Source organism: Elephas maximus, chromosome 26 (assembly GCF_024166365.1).
Source record: "Elephas maximus indicus isolate mEleMax1 chromosome 26, mEleMax1 primary haplotype, whole genome shotgun sequence".
Taxonomy (NCBI): Eukaryota; Metazoa; Chordata; class Mammalia; order Proboscidea; family Elephantidae; genus Elephas; species Elephas maximus.
The window spans coordinates 4,217,766-4,232,486 of NC_064844.1; the positions used below are offsets into that span (position 1 = coordinate 4,217,766).

General features: G+C 38.8%; 1 protein-coding gene across 3 annotated transcripts in view; it reads right to left on the bottom strand.

Moving 5' to 3' along the window:
* The window catches only part of VRK2 (VRK serine/threonine kinase 2), a 95,211-nt gene that overhangs the window by 18,435 nt on the left and 62,055 nt on the right, over positions 1 to 14,721 (bottom strand). For all 3 annotated transcript variants that reach the window (XM_049870650.1, XM_049870652.1, XM_049870651.1), the window contains 2 exons: positions 10,756 to 10,888; positions 1,903 to 2,023 (listed from right to left, as the gene is read on the bottom strand). In XM_049870650.1, the coding sequence (XP_049726607.1) occupies positions 1,903 to 2,023; positions 10,756 to 10,888 (254 nt within the window). The remainder of the gene's footprint in view (positions 1 to 1,902; positions 2,024 to 10,755; positions 10,889 to 14,721) is intronic.

A 14,721-nucleotide genomic window follows, 5' to 3' on the forward strand; every position in this document is an offset into this window, starting at 1 on the left:
TCTTAACTGTTTCGGCCACAAAGATGTAAACATGCGGCTGAAATGTTCGATGGGAGCGTTTGATTCACAAACTCAGACAGGAGTGCGACGATAAATGCATCGATCTAATACCACCCTATCTTAGGAAGATGAAGGGCACACAGGAGATACACTCTTAGGGTTGACTATACAAACATGACCTTATGGGGAAGTTCAACATTAGGTTTTCTAGAGCTAGCTGGGTAAATTATGATCATGTATGATATACTATAAGAACTTTAAAAATGTCTATGGTTTCTCTGAACTATAAATTTCATAACATTAGGCTTACTGGTCTATAAAACCTGTTGCTGTCGAGTCGATTCTGACTCACAGGGACCCTATAGGATAGAGTAGAACTGCCCTATAGGGTTTCCAAGGAATGGCTGGTAGATTCAAACCGCCGACCTTTTGGTTAGCAGCTGAGCTCTTAACCACTGTGACATAGTCCATAATCAAATCAAAATAAAGATATTAATATTTATAAGAGTCCTCAAATATAAATGAGGTTATTAGTATTATTTTATGTGACACCATTATTCTGCCTGAATATACCTAAGTAGATACCTTCATTACAGGTACCTACAAGGACTGCGTCTCCTACAGGTGGTAGGTAGGTAGATAAATAGTGAGATACTGACATAGATGACTGACAGATTGAACACTAAAACAAATCATATTGGTAAATCTTATTAAAAGAAACACACATGAGATATTAGAATTAAAATGTTAGTTTTTCAAATAAAGTACGTCATTCAAATTAGGTAAACTGAGTTGGACAACTGGCTACCACGACTGTTTATCTATGCTCATGACTTGACCCCTCATCTGGTGATTGTCTGTTACATGAAGGATAATATGTGTGCCTCAGTCACTGCAGTGAAAAAACTGATTAGAGAGTTCCAATATGGCTTAACATAAGTGTGTTCATTTTGGGGAAGGCACTGGAATGGTGAAGATTCCAAGTGGGGGAATATTACATCTCTGTTAGGATTCGCAAACGTAATCTGCATTATCCTCAGTCTGCAGGCTAACCTTTCTGTCCACTGAGGACAGTTGCCACACTGACCGTGAAGACTTCCGCGGCTAAGCTGCCCCCTTTGCACGCTTCTGTTGTGACCTGCCCTACTTAAAACTTAGCTGCCTTTTCCAGTGGTGATATTTATCCGCAGACAACTACTCTGGAATACGCTGGCGGACAGTGAAAAGCTGCCTGTTCTGTGCAACACGTCGCTGACTTTTTCTCAGGCCTGGTCAGGGAGAGGATAGTAAGACAGTAACATGCTCTATTCTTAGGCCTGATTTTCACGCCAACAGATTCTAGGTGATAAAAATTGAATGTGGAATATTAAAACTGCCCACGTGACGCTAAGATTATCTTGTATGTAAATATCCCCTATAGAAGTCGTTTGTTTCTTCCTCAAGAAATAAAATGCATTCCCTCCGAGACGGGGGGCGATAAGAAAGAGGTGCATTGCTCTCATTTGAAAAACGTAAGCCCTGCTTGTTCCATTCCACGCTGTTGCTTTGTACGGTTAATACCCATCACACCAGGCTCAGACTGCCTCTGTATACCTGTATGATGCTAATTTGAAAGCACTCTTCCTTGAAAATACCACCACCCAGGATCTAAGCTTTGGAAAACGCCATATAAAGGAACACATATTTCACTTTACGTTTGGCATTACCACTCACGTACATGTGACTTTCAAGGTGTTATCTAAGTGGGTTTTATGTTTCTTAGCTGTTTGGGGCTTTGGACAATATTTTTTAAATTAAAGAAATTTGCTCTGGCTTTCATGTGGGATGGACGGCAACCTTCTCTGGGATATTAGCTCTCTCAGACGTGTTTCAGGAAATGATGGACTCCTTGCATGTTCGTACTTTGTCTTAGCCGCCTGGACAGCCGCGGGGTTCTTCAGGTCCTGTTCCCAGGGCAGTTTCCCACATAACCATCTCAGCGTGCAGTAGCCGAGGATTTCAAGGTCACTTCGTCTGGACAGGGCTACAGGAGCAAACATTAAGAGTCAGAGATGAGGGATAGGGAAGTTCTTGAGAAATAGAGAAATCTTTGAGTCAACTACTGTTGATAAAAAATGAAACAGCCAAATGGGCAAAGGGCTTTGTTTGTTCAGCTGGAATAAAACTTAAACGCCCGGGCGTTTGGCCCCAGTCCACAGACAGGCAGTGACTTGTTGCCGCGGAAAGTGAGGGTCAGTTTCCTCACCTCCCCCAGCTTCATCCTTCCTTAGTCTAGCCTGTCACATGAAGTTGATCCCTGTGGCCTCTGACATGATCCAGACAACCCATAACCCGGCACCAACACTTTCTCAAAGAGCTAAGCAGTAAAACAAAGAAATAAATGTCTGCAGCTAAATTGCTAACATATGTTCCAGGAAGTCCACGGGGTCCGCATTGGTCATGCAGAGACCCTTTGAGTCCAGACTAAACACCGATGGCCTTTCCTGTTCCAGTCGCAGGAGCGGTATCTGAAGCCAGAAGGATATGACAAAGCTGCCATCTAGTGTGCGGTGTGGAGAACCAGGCCATCTTCAGACTCCTCGGTTACGTGGAAGTCCCGGAGAAAGCACGCCGACGGTTTTGGGTGCACAGTTCTAAGATTTTACAACATTATTTTTAGACAAAAACTGCACTAAGCTGAAGCTCTCGTCCTGTATCCTGAACAGAACATGTGAAGACGAGGCACTGGTGCGTCTGCTGGGGAGGGGGCGGTGAAGAGGGTGAGGGGGCAGGGAGTGGATTCTAAAGTCGGGCTAACAGAGGCTTCTGGAATTTAATATAAGACAGGTTTTCATGAAAAATACAGCGAGAGAACATTTTCAGGCCGTGTAAATACCATTTATATCAAACTATTAAATGCCAGTGGACCAACTGCATCATAATTTTATGTATTTTTTTAAGGGCCTTGTTTCAAAAGATGGACAATGGAGCCTAAGAAACACGCCAAATATAACTGACAGTTACTAAGAAATCAGTGAAAACAGGGATTAAAACACTAACAAATCGCCACACAATACGCTCATTATTTTTATAACCATTCTAAATCGTTACGGAACGATGGGCTGGCCTCTGCGCGTCCCCCAGCGCTCGGGTGTCCATCTGTGTAGGTTATATAACCTTTACGGACAACATGTGGCTGTGGAACCTGCTGTCAACAAATATCCCCCTTTATTGTCTTCCATCAAATGCATTCTGAAAAATCACTCCGTAGACTGAGTTTTTCATTTACAAAGTCACCTAAGAGCAGTGCTGCCAACACATCAGAACCACTCTTGGTTACCAGACCTAAGTTATTAGGAAAGCAGAAGACAAGATTAGCTCTTCAACATAGTCTGTCTTAACTGCTGTTAGAGTACTGGGTTATTAAAGGCCCTTCAATCTAGCGGAATGCTGCGGTCCCATGGGTGCCATTCGCTTCCTGCACAAGCTTCAGCTGTGTCCTAATGCAAGACTTGGCTCTCATATTAAAATAAAAACATGATCTCTACCACGCTCTTCTGGAGCGATTTCTTCCATAATAAATCTCCCATTAATAACAAAATGGTTCCATTTGTACAGATGTGTTCCCAAGTCCCTTTCCCATCATGGCGATTCCCAACTACCATCACTTAAAAACAAAACCACATCGTCCAGTTTTCCAAAACGGGTATTCTGGCACCTGTTTGGATGACATAGGCTCCACACAAGAGGCTCCTTGAGGAAAAACAATCGGAATTCAAGTGGAATGAACCTTCCCAGCCACTTTCCCCTGCCCCCCAACTGAGGGATTAATTGCTATGAAGCTGTAAGTAATGATATGCCAGCTAGACTTCTGAATCCAGTCGTCCATAAACGGGTCTTCATCTGAAATGGCCCTCCGAGAGCTCACCTTACTTCACTATTATAGTTGGTCTTCCCAGATTACCATACATTATCACATTTTCTATCTTTTACCGCACACATACATTAATAACTATGGCTAGGTAAATAAACATTTTGCTACTTTTTCCACTAAGTTCTACAGAAATAAAAGTAATTTAAAAAAGAACGTGCACAGTCACCCTCTGCCATCACTAAAGAGAGAGACAAAAGCATTAAAAATGTTTCCGAGTCGCTACACCTCATTGGAATTCCTCCCAGAGAAACAGATTTAAAAGCGTGGTTGTTGTAGTGAAATTAAAATCTCAAACTGACCAATGATTTTGTCTTCTTTTCAAGTACTATACACGAAAAAGTGATTTTAATACCTCGTAAATTAATTAAAAATAAATATTCTAGATGACACGGAGCCCTGGTGGCACAGTGGTTAAAGCGATCGGCTGCTAACCTAAAGGTCAGTGGTTCGAAACCACCTGTGGCTCCCTGGGAGAAAGACATGGAAGTCTATTGTACAGATTTACAGCTTTGGAAACCCTACGGGGTCGCAATGAATCAGAATTAACTCGATGGCAATAGGTTTGGTTTTATTCTAACCCAAAAACCCAGTGCAGTTGAGTCGATTCCGACTCATAGCGACCCATCCTAGATGACAATGTTAGAATATGTATGTATATGTGTATAATTAAAACAAAGAATTGATCATAGTTGAAAAGGACTATGAAAATATGTATTTTTTTTTGAAAGTTGCTTCTTTCATTATACGGTTTTCAAATTCATTTAAAAACGTGCTAAATGAAGCACTAAATAGAAAGAGCCCTGGATCAGAGATCGGATTCGAGCCCTGCCACTACTGTTTCTAGCGCTAAAATTCAGTGATGGTGGGAAATATATATCTTTTTAATACATTTTCATTCATTTGGGTAGAAAATACATTATGAACTGCTTTGTTTCTCTTTGAGTAAAATATTTGTATATTTGACCATAATACCTAAAGGTCCTCAGTTGCCTTTGATAATTAATAGAACCATTAAAATCATGTTTCCATATAAAAAAAAAAAGATTGCTTAAAAAAAAATGAAGCTTTATTCAAGGTACTATTGCTTAAAAATGTAACAATATTTAGTAATTAACAAGACTTTCCTTCTAAACTTTTTCAAGTCAGTTTCTAAATATTATTTGGCATCTAATTTTTATCTAGCTTACAAACGTGGAACAATGTTAAATGCCTCTTTTCATTGAAAGCCTGTGGCGCTCTCCAGCATTCAACATTTAAAAACTTATAAAGTATTGCCAAGAATAACAGTAAGAAAAGAAAAATAGGCACAGGTGGGAATTTGAGCTCTATTTCACTGGAAGGCAGAGCCCAGGAACAGCCGATGCTAGAATGCATATTTAAAATAAAAGCAATTGATGTGATTTACGGAGCTGCTACTGTGCCATGCATTCTAACTGCTTTCATATTATCTCACGTAATCGTCCCAGCAATCATCCTTCTCCCTGTTCACAAGAAAACAGAGGCTCAGAGAGGTGAAGTAACTTGCTCAACATCACAGAGCACACGTTGAAAGATCTCAGCACGAAACCCAAATCTGTCAGAGTCCAAAGCCCACGCCCAATCTAGATAAAAGCTAGACAAAAATTGCTTTGCCTCCAGAATATCTTAACACCAGTCATACAACATAACACACTTTACTTCTACAGTTAGGTAAATAGTTAAAGCAGACGTTTTAGCTTAAAACACATGGAGGCATTCTGACATAAAGATGGTTGTTTTGGGAAGACATGAACAAGCAGCACATCCTGAGGTCTGAGCTGCGCGACCAACAGAAATTTTCATGCAACTCTTCTTTGACCAAACTGTTTCTTTCAAACGACTTCATACCAATGAAGAAGGGTCTCCAGTTGAAATGGTTATTTGTAAACTGTTAAATGGCCTTTCCAAACTGGTAGGAGAACATCAGAAAAGGGACGTTGGCGGACTAATCATAAAGACAAACAGAAATAAATTATTTGTGTCCAATTCCGCAAACGGAATGAAAGGGGAATTCGGAGAAAAGAGAAGTGTAAATGTTAACGCCAAAATGGGCCTGAATAGCTGCATAAAGTGTTTTCTGTTTTATTATATACAGTACCGTTATGGAATACACACACACACACACACACACACTATGGAAGGTGTGGCAGGAAATACTATAGTGAAATGGAAAATTTTTGTCTCAGGCAGACAGACAGAGTGTAAATGCCCCAAATACTAGTTACTGTATGTGCTCAGGAACAACAAGAAAGACGCTCATCTGATGAAGTGGAAGGTGACTATCTGCAGAACAAATTTAAAGTTCCCTGTTGCATTTCCAACTAGTAACCTGTGTAACTGAGAATTTTGTTAAATTGGGTGTGGAAAGAGCTGGAAAATTTTATGGTGACCACTATTTACTGGAATTTCAAGAAAGAGTATTCGGGGAAATAGAATGCGATGTGTCACATTTCAAAGAAAACATTAAGCCCAAGCTTCTCCTCTTTTTTTCTGTACCTTTTAAATTCTAAGCACAGTGGTGTTTTGGCAACACTACTGTGTGAGGCTGAGGGGAAGTTATTCCACAGAGCAAAGGTACCTCACATTTTGGCCGCCGTGTGTTCTTACCTCCACCAAATAGTTCAGTCAAAAAGCCAACATATTTCAACGCTTTACAAGGCATGTCCAAACATAAAAATTGGGTATATGTCATACAGAAAAAAAGAGAGCCTTAATTATTGTTTATCTCTATTATTAACTAAGAACTATTTACAGCAAATTTACCTAAAAGAAGAAATCAACAATATGTTTTTCTGACTACCAATGGAGCGTATCAATAAGTTGCTGATTTATCTTAATATCTTACCATAATTGGAAAATGGGTTCCCATTTTCGAATTATTGTTTAAGAAGGTAGGTATCATGTAAGCCGTGTCATTTTCCAAAGTTTGGTGACGTGAAAATACACTCCTACTTTGTTTCACATATATTTTTATTTTATTTCACATGTAAGTTGGAGGGCTGGATTAGAGAGACGTGAAGCCATGCAAGAAATAACAGACGACTTGGATTTCATATACTGTAGCGACTGGCAGAAATTTAAAAGTATGGAATAGCTCTCTTTCCTTAATACTGAATACATTACGTAAACAAATGGACATTTAAAATGTAATTTAGATATCATATTTTATGCTCATCAATGATGGTGAATTAAAACAGGTATTACACACCCGACGCACAGGTCTCAAGTATTTAAAAAAGCTCAATATGTTAAATGCAATATATCTCTAGAGAAATTAGGTATTGACTGCCTGCCTCAGTGAGCAGAAAAATCTACAAAAATCCATAGCATACATTGATCCAAATATTGCTTTTTAACATTACTAAGAATGTAACAAATTTTAGAATAGCGTATTTGACACAGACATAGTTCTCTTTAATTATCAGGCTACAAGTCCAAGATGTGTTAATGTTTACACATGCTAGTTTTTATGACGAGTAGAAAATTAATAATAGAAGAAGTAAGCCCAACATGTGTTACCCTCATTTCACACTAAATGAAGCACTTCAGTTCCTTAGAAAATACCTTTAGGTCACACGAGAGAATTGAGTTTGGAAGATTACCTACGATTTTTATAAAAAAACATAGAGGTAGATGTATGACAGTTCCAGTAAAAATTATCTATCCATCCACCCATCTATTTTTCCACATGTATTTTTTTGGTTTCTAATAATATCTGTGTATGCTTTTTGACTTGTAGTAACACAAGCTAGTGAACAAAACCTTTTTTTTTTCTTTCCCTTTCAATACCCTTCCCTTTTATATAAAGTTGAACTAGATGACGCTTAGGTGCAAAGACGGATCAGAACCTTATACAGGCTCCTTCATTACAAAAATCCAGTCAATCCAAAGGAAAGAGAGATTTAGCTTCAGTTTCTGACAAACCACTACAAAAAGGAACAAAAACCAGACCATGGACAGGTTAAGGGTCTCTGCTGAGTGACGCACTCCTACGTCAGTTGTACGTGGAAGTCTGACTATTTCCTTCGGCCTGACCGGACACAGATACACCTGCGACATAACAGATATTTCCACAACCGGGGCTGTGTTTCCACTGATGACTTTTTTCCTCCGTATGCTTCCACTGCATTATCTGTCTTGGTATTTATCTGATCTCCTAGCTGGGCTGGTATAGAAAAGATTTTTGAGATTAAACTACACAGTGACTATATGGATAGTAAACACACGAATATGTATGAATCTGACCTTCTACATTTATCTACAGGATTTATGGCCCTGTTTATTTTGGTTTCTAGATATGGATAAATGATTGTTTCATTTCTAATAAAACTCTAATCTGAAATGTTTTATTTTGGAAATTAAATGTAAAACATTACGAATGAAGAGAATTGAAACATTTGAGGACCTCAGAACCTCCATTTTACATACCACGTTATTAAATTTTCAGCATATATGTATGTGTGTGTGTATGTTCCTAGAAGTTTAGTGTAAATCCTATTTTAAATGCACTGAACTCATTACCAAACCAAACCCACTGCTGTTGAGTCGATTCCAGTTCATAGCAACCCTATAGGATAGTAGAACTGCCCCATAGGGTTTCCAAGGAGTACCTGGTGAATTCGAACTGCCGACCTTTTGGCTAGCAGCTATAGCTCTTAACCACTACACCATCAGGGTTTCCAAATGCACTGAAGGAGTATACTATTTTACAGAAATCTTATGTGAAAACTATGATAAAAATGAGTGTTCACACCACCATATATTTTTTTGGGGGGCAAATATCAAAAATACTTAACGTAGACTCTCTCTGCATGGTTTTCTCAGGGAGCGTCTATCGTCTTGCTATGATGAATCTCAGTTTCATCTTCTCCGCAAAGACTTAGCATGGTGAAAGCCGCCCAACTCATTAACGTGTTATTATTCAGGGGGAAAAACTAAATGGACTACCAAATCAAAGTTTGCTCATATCTTTCATAAAGATAGCCCAAAGAAAATGAAGCCCTACACTGTGGAAGAACTTCAGAATTTCTATGGTCTAAACATTGACCAGCCAACATGTAGTAGCAATTCCGCTTCCCCTTCCACAGCTGTAATGGTTTCTTAGCTATTTCAGTAGCAAAATACATACCAGATCAATGTTAGAGCTGTTAGTTGAAATAAGTGGTCTAAACATAAATTAGTTTTGTTATTAACATAACCAGACCAAAGCTTAAGAATCTCTATGATGAATTTCCAGTTACACCATTATCAAAAAGTAGTCTTGTGTTTCTGAAAATTCTATTATACCAATAAATCTGGCAAAGGTGAAGAATGAAGTTCACTGAGGATGAAAGAACTTCAAATTGAAAAACAAAAAGATGCTATCAATGAGTATTTAATCCTTTTATTTTTAATTTAATTAAAGCAATATCCCATCTTTAAATGCTCATTAATAAGATTTATTTATGGTGAAAAATTACACAATATTACTAAATTTCTGAGTGATCTATTACTTCTCTAACTAAACTATATTTGGAAAAAAAATTTAGTAGTTCCTCTCCCTCTAATCAAGACTAAAAGCTAATTTCCACTTCAGAAAATTTAATCTACGATTCTTCCTGAAAAGAAGAAGGTGTATAACTGACAGACTTGTTTCACTTTTTCATTGGCTTACCTTAATGTACTGTGGATTTTAATTGCTCTAGAAAATGACCAAGACCCTCTACATTACATGGTCAATGGTCCTTTTAATAGAAAAGGCAACAGTATACAGTTGTTTGCGCCAACTAAAACTCGTCAGAAAGTATTAGTTTAAGGTAACAGCTCAACAGCCATTAACAAGTACAAATGTCTAATTGCCTTTCAGTGAAAATGCGGTCCTTCAAAGCTGCTTAAAAAGTCTTTGTTTGGTTTAGCATATGTGAAAATAGTTTTATAAACAAAGTTTACACAGAATATAATTTTGAAAGCCAAAGTTTTTCAATAATCGCCATTTTTTTTTTTTCACTAGCATAACATTAAAATTGACTTTTTGTCTTGCTGACAGAGCAACTAAGAAAGTACAGTTGCATTGACGACATTGATTGGGAACCAGGCAACCATCAGTGGGATTCTGCCATATATTTTCAATATTGACCTCCTCCTTCCTTTTCCATGGCTTTCTGGGTCGGCTATTGGATTTGGGCTGCAGTGTAATAAACAGCTAAGGTTTAATTAATGGTAAATGAATACAAGACATAGGTTATGACTTTAACTAATTAGGGAATTGTTGAATTAAGTCTGCCTTGGAATGCAAGGCAGTACGATCAATATCCAATAAAAGGACTATGTATGTAATTTACCTGCAAATGTGTTTCCAATACCATCAAAGTGAGTTTAAATAAGTAAGATATATGAGAGGTGACTGGGAGAGACTGCCACAAGTTAACACTTTAGAGTTTCAGAAAAGATTTCCTTCTTGTTGAGAGATGATGTCTCCCCATGCTCTGATAAGGACACAATGAAACGCAGAGGTAATTCTTCACACGTGCCCCTCCGCCCGATCTGTGATGTACACTATAGCATAGAACACGGTTGCTGACCTGCAGGTTTACCTGTACAAACTGTCAGTTTCCTGGCCCAGGTGAGCATCAAGTTGTGCATACATTACAGCCTTCTGCTCCCTTCTCACTTATCAGTCTGTATCTCTTTCACTTTTAGAAGAGATACTAAATTCACTGCTTTGGATAAAAATTTCACCAGTGCTCTTACTTTTCCAACTGACTATGCAAAGGCCGTTTCATGCAGGTTTCTTACTCTTCTCTCATCATTTTGCTGAAATAAAAACAAGAAAAAAAAAAACCCACCTACTCCCTTGTGCGCATCCAAGCTGGTAAACTCCATTGTCCCATTATGGCCTTTTCTGGGATTTTCCTGATACTGTTTGTGGTTCCCATTGGGACAATATCTGTAAGAAAGTCCATAATCTGCAAGATAAACCTGGAAGACATGAACAGACAAATGAGTAATGCTTTTGTCCTCTGAAAATATAACCTTCATAATTAAGTCTTAAGAAACCGATGGGTTAAGAACAGCCTCGGATCTGCATTTTATTAAACCAAATGGTGCTTTAGGATAAAACATATACAGCTGGGGACCGTAACAACTGACCTTCTAACTTACGTCCTTCCTTCATCATGGGGTATCTTATTTCTCAGCTGACTCAGATTTTTAGCTTTTTTATTTTGCTCCTAAGTTCCCTTTCCTCCAGGTGGACATCTAGACATCATAAACCATAATATGTCTTCTTATTTATATTCACACAGCTTATGAGGCTCTGCCTTCCCTTGTAACTCCTCCCTGCCACATGAAACTGTTCCAAGCAGGGAGCGGAGATGAGAGCAAATGTTCTCAAAACATAAACCTAATGTTACAGGAGTCTCCCTTAACGGGAAGTATGAAAAGAGTGAATAGACTGTAAAAAGCAATGACTCTTTAAAAAACAAAAAAGCAAAAAAAAAAAAAAAATACCATCATGCTGTCTGTATTTAAGAATGGAACATCAGTGTGAGACTTTTGGCCTTTCAGACCAATCCATATCGTCGCTGTTATCTTTGTAAGTCGGTCAGAATTGCAAGCAGGGTCTCCAAACAGAATATAGATCGTTAAACGTCAGAAAGCAATTCAAGTGAATTTATCTCAGATTACTTTTGGAGAGTGAGAGAAGGGGTAGGAGGAGGAGTAATTCTACAGCGACAGAATACATTGAATGAAGAACCGTTTTGATTAGATATTTATTCTGACATGTAGGCAGAAAATAGTAGTTTCCAACTATATGTCATCACGGCCTCCCCCCAAGAGATGGTTGCAACTGTCAAGAAGTTTTGTTTCACATATACATCTTTAACATTTAGGGATCTGGGCAACATTTCATGATGCAGCATCATGATATAGGGTACTGCAATATGACCTGCACCTTAAAATTTAATACCTATTAAAAGAAAACTTAGTATTGAAATATAGTTTTTTTAAATGGAAACACTGGTGACATAGTGTGGTTAAGTGCTACGGTTGCTAACCAAAAGGTGTGCAGTTCAAATCCACCAGGCGCTCCTTGGAAACTCTATGGGAGAGCACTACTCTGTCCTATAGGGTCGCTGTGAGGCAGAATCAACTTGACGGCAACAGGTTTGGTTTTGAAGTTTTTGGTCTCCGGATAGCCTAAGTAGGAGACACTTGGAACTTCAGCACAGAGTTGTTTTCCTTCCAGGGAACAGAACTTGCTAGAGTGTTTGAAACATGGTATTTCTGTTTGGTCTTTCTCCCACAGATGCTACTTCTCAATATGCCTCAGAAGTAACTAGTTCTGTGCCCTAAGTAACTAGACTTCGGGGTCCGATGGATAACCGGCCACTTGCTTTCACTGTTCCTGTTGAGTTTTTGTCTTTATTCATTTTGAGCACAGTAGGTATCGCGAAAATGTACACATTACAGACTTAGGAATGGAACTCGTTCACAATCCGGGGTCCGCCTGTATGTATCTTTCTGTGGTTGTTTATCTCCTAGTTTCACATTGGCATGAGACAGAATCGACTGGAAGGCAACTGTTTTTTGTTATTGTTGCAGTTGTTTAGTTTTCACTTTTGCATATGGTTCAGAATATTTATGTTCTTATAAATTCTATGAGAGCCAGGCAGCACAAGTTCTCCGAAGTTATCATTAAATTTTTACCATTAGCGTCTATCAATATATTTTTAAAATACAGATTTTGGGGTACTATTGAAGAATCTCAGAGTGTCTGCCTTTGGAGGCAGAGATGGCTGTGAGAGGAAATAAAATCAATAATCTGTCCCACATAATCAAAATGTTGACAAATTAATTTGATTTAGTTTAAGCCAGAGTATCTACTAAGATAACTTAGTAGTAATAGGAAGTCCTAAAATTTTGTTAGGACAACTCAAAGAAATGAAAGAAAGAAAGAAAGAAAAAAAGCTGGGAAAAAATTGTCAAACCAGGTAAGGAAGAAGGGAAAGGAACTAATATTTGCTGAGGGTCCGTTACATGGTAATAACTGGGCAAAGTAATCTTCATAAATTATCTCATTATATCCAGGCAAGCACCCAGCCAGATAGCTCTGGTCTCATTTTACATATGAGGAAGCTAAGCATCCCATTAGTTTAAAAACTTGCCCAAGTCACAGATCTAGTAAAGGATGAAAGCAGGATTCAAACCCAGGCCAAGCTGACTTCAAAGTCATTCTCTTTAAAAAAAAACACAATAAGAATCTGGGGTTCTGTCCATTTCTGAAATTTTGTTCAAATCAAAGATGAGGTTAAGCGGAGCTCAGCTGGCAGCAGGGATCGCAGTTGAGGGCCTATTTTTCTGTGCCCTTGAGCTAAGAATGGTTTTCACATTTTTATAGGATTGTTAAAAAAAAGAAAGAAAGAATATGCAACAGAGACCCACAGAGCTCATAAAAGCCTAAAATATTTACTATCTGGCCATTTACAGAAAAAGTTTTCCAGCCCCTAAAATCTAGAGTAAAACTTGGTTTTTAACTGAAAACATTAACTGCCTTTTTGGTTTATTATCTATTTTCCCTCTGAAATAAAAAATAACAATTAGTTAATATTTTTCACTTTCTTAAGTATAAATATGTGTAATATCCTTGGTTTTAGACAAGCCTGTCATAGGAACCCTACTCACGGCAATATGGAAACCCTGGTGGCATAGTGGTTAAGCCTTTGGCTGCTAAGCAAAAGGCTGGCAGTTCGAATCCACCAAGCACTCCTTGGAAACTCTATGGGACAGCTCTACTCTGTCCTATTCGACGGCAATGGGTTTGGTTTTTTTTTTTTTTTTAGTCACAGGAAACTCAAGATTTACAATAAAATCCGATACGGGTGATTTTTTAACAGGACGAATTTTTGTAATCGGAATAATTTAAACAGCTAGCTCCCAAATGCATTTAGAATTATTTTCTTTTCATGCCACTTTTCTGAACCTAGTAACCATTTCTTCTCTGCATGAGTACCAGGGACAGCCCTGGGTGCTTCCCTTCACGTCCATCCCAGTGCCTCTGACTTCCAGTCCAGAGATCTTTCTTATACTATACTGCCTCTCCCAGTTCCACATGGCACTCTTTTTCTTTTCTCACCTTTCTTAGGTATGTAGTATGTTTCTACACAATTCTGTCAGGTAGATTGAGAAGCTGTATGCCATTATCCACATTTAACAGATGAAGAATAATGGGATACACCCAAATAATACAAGTCACCCAACATAGTGTCATGTCCAGTTGCTACGAAGGATTGTATTTTTTTTAGAGAATTCCTCACCCCTCTCTTCCCTCCCTCCCCCCTGCCCAAATACCTATCTGACCTAATGCTTTCATGGACTTCTCGAATGTTAATATTTTACTATTAAAAAGGTAGCATGTCAGCCAAGGAGGTACAATTCCATCTACAAAGAGCTGGTCTTTCTGCTGTAGAGTCCAATAAGCTGACAGCCTCCAGCAGCAAGACCACCGGGACCCACCAGGACATGTGGACCAAGGCTATGCTCTTCCCTAAAGATGTCAAGTCCTGCCCCCATTCCTATTAATGTGACCCTGTTTCCCCTTGAAGACGTTACCCGTTAGGTTAACATGAAGTCATACTGGAGTAGGGCGGGTCCTAACCCTGTATGTCTGGTGCCCTTATAAAAGTAGAGAAGACACATAAGACAGAGAGGAGGAGAATAATATCAGGTGACAATGCAGCTGCAAGCCAAGGAAGGCACGGAGCTACCAGAAGCCAGGAGACAGGTGTGGCAGAGTCTCCCTCAAAGCCTCA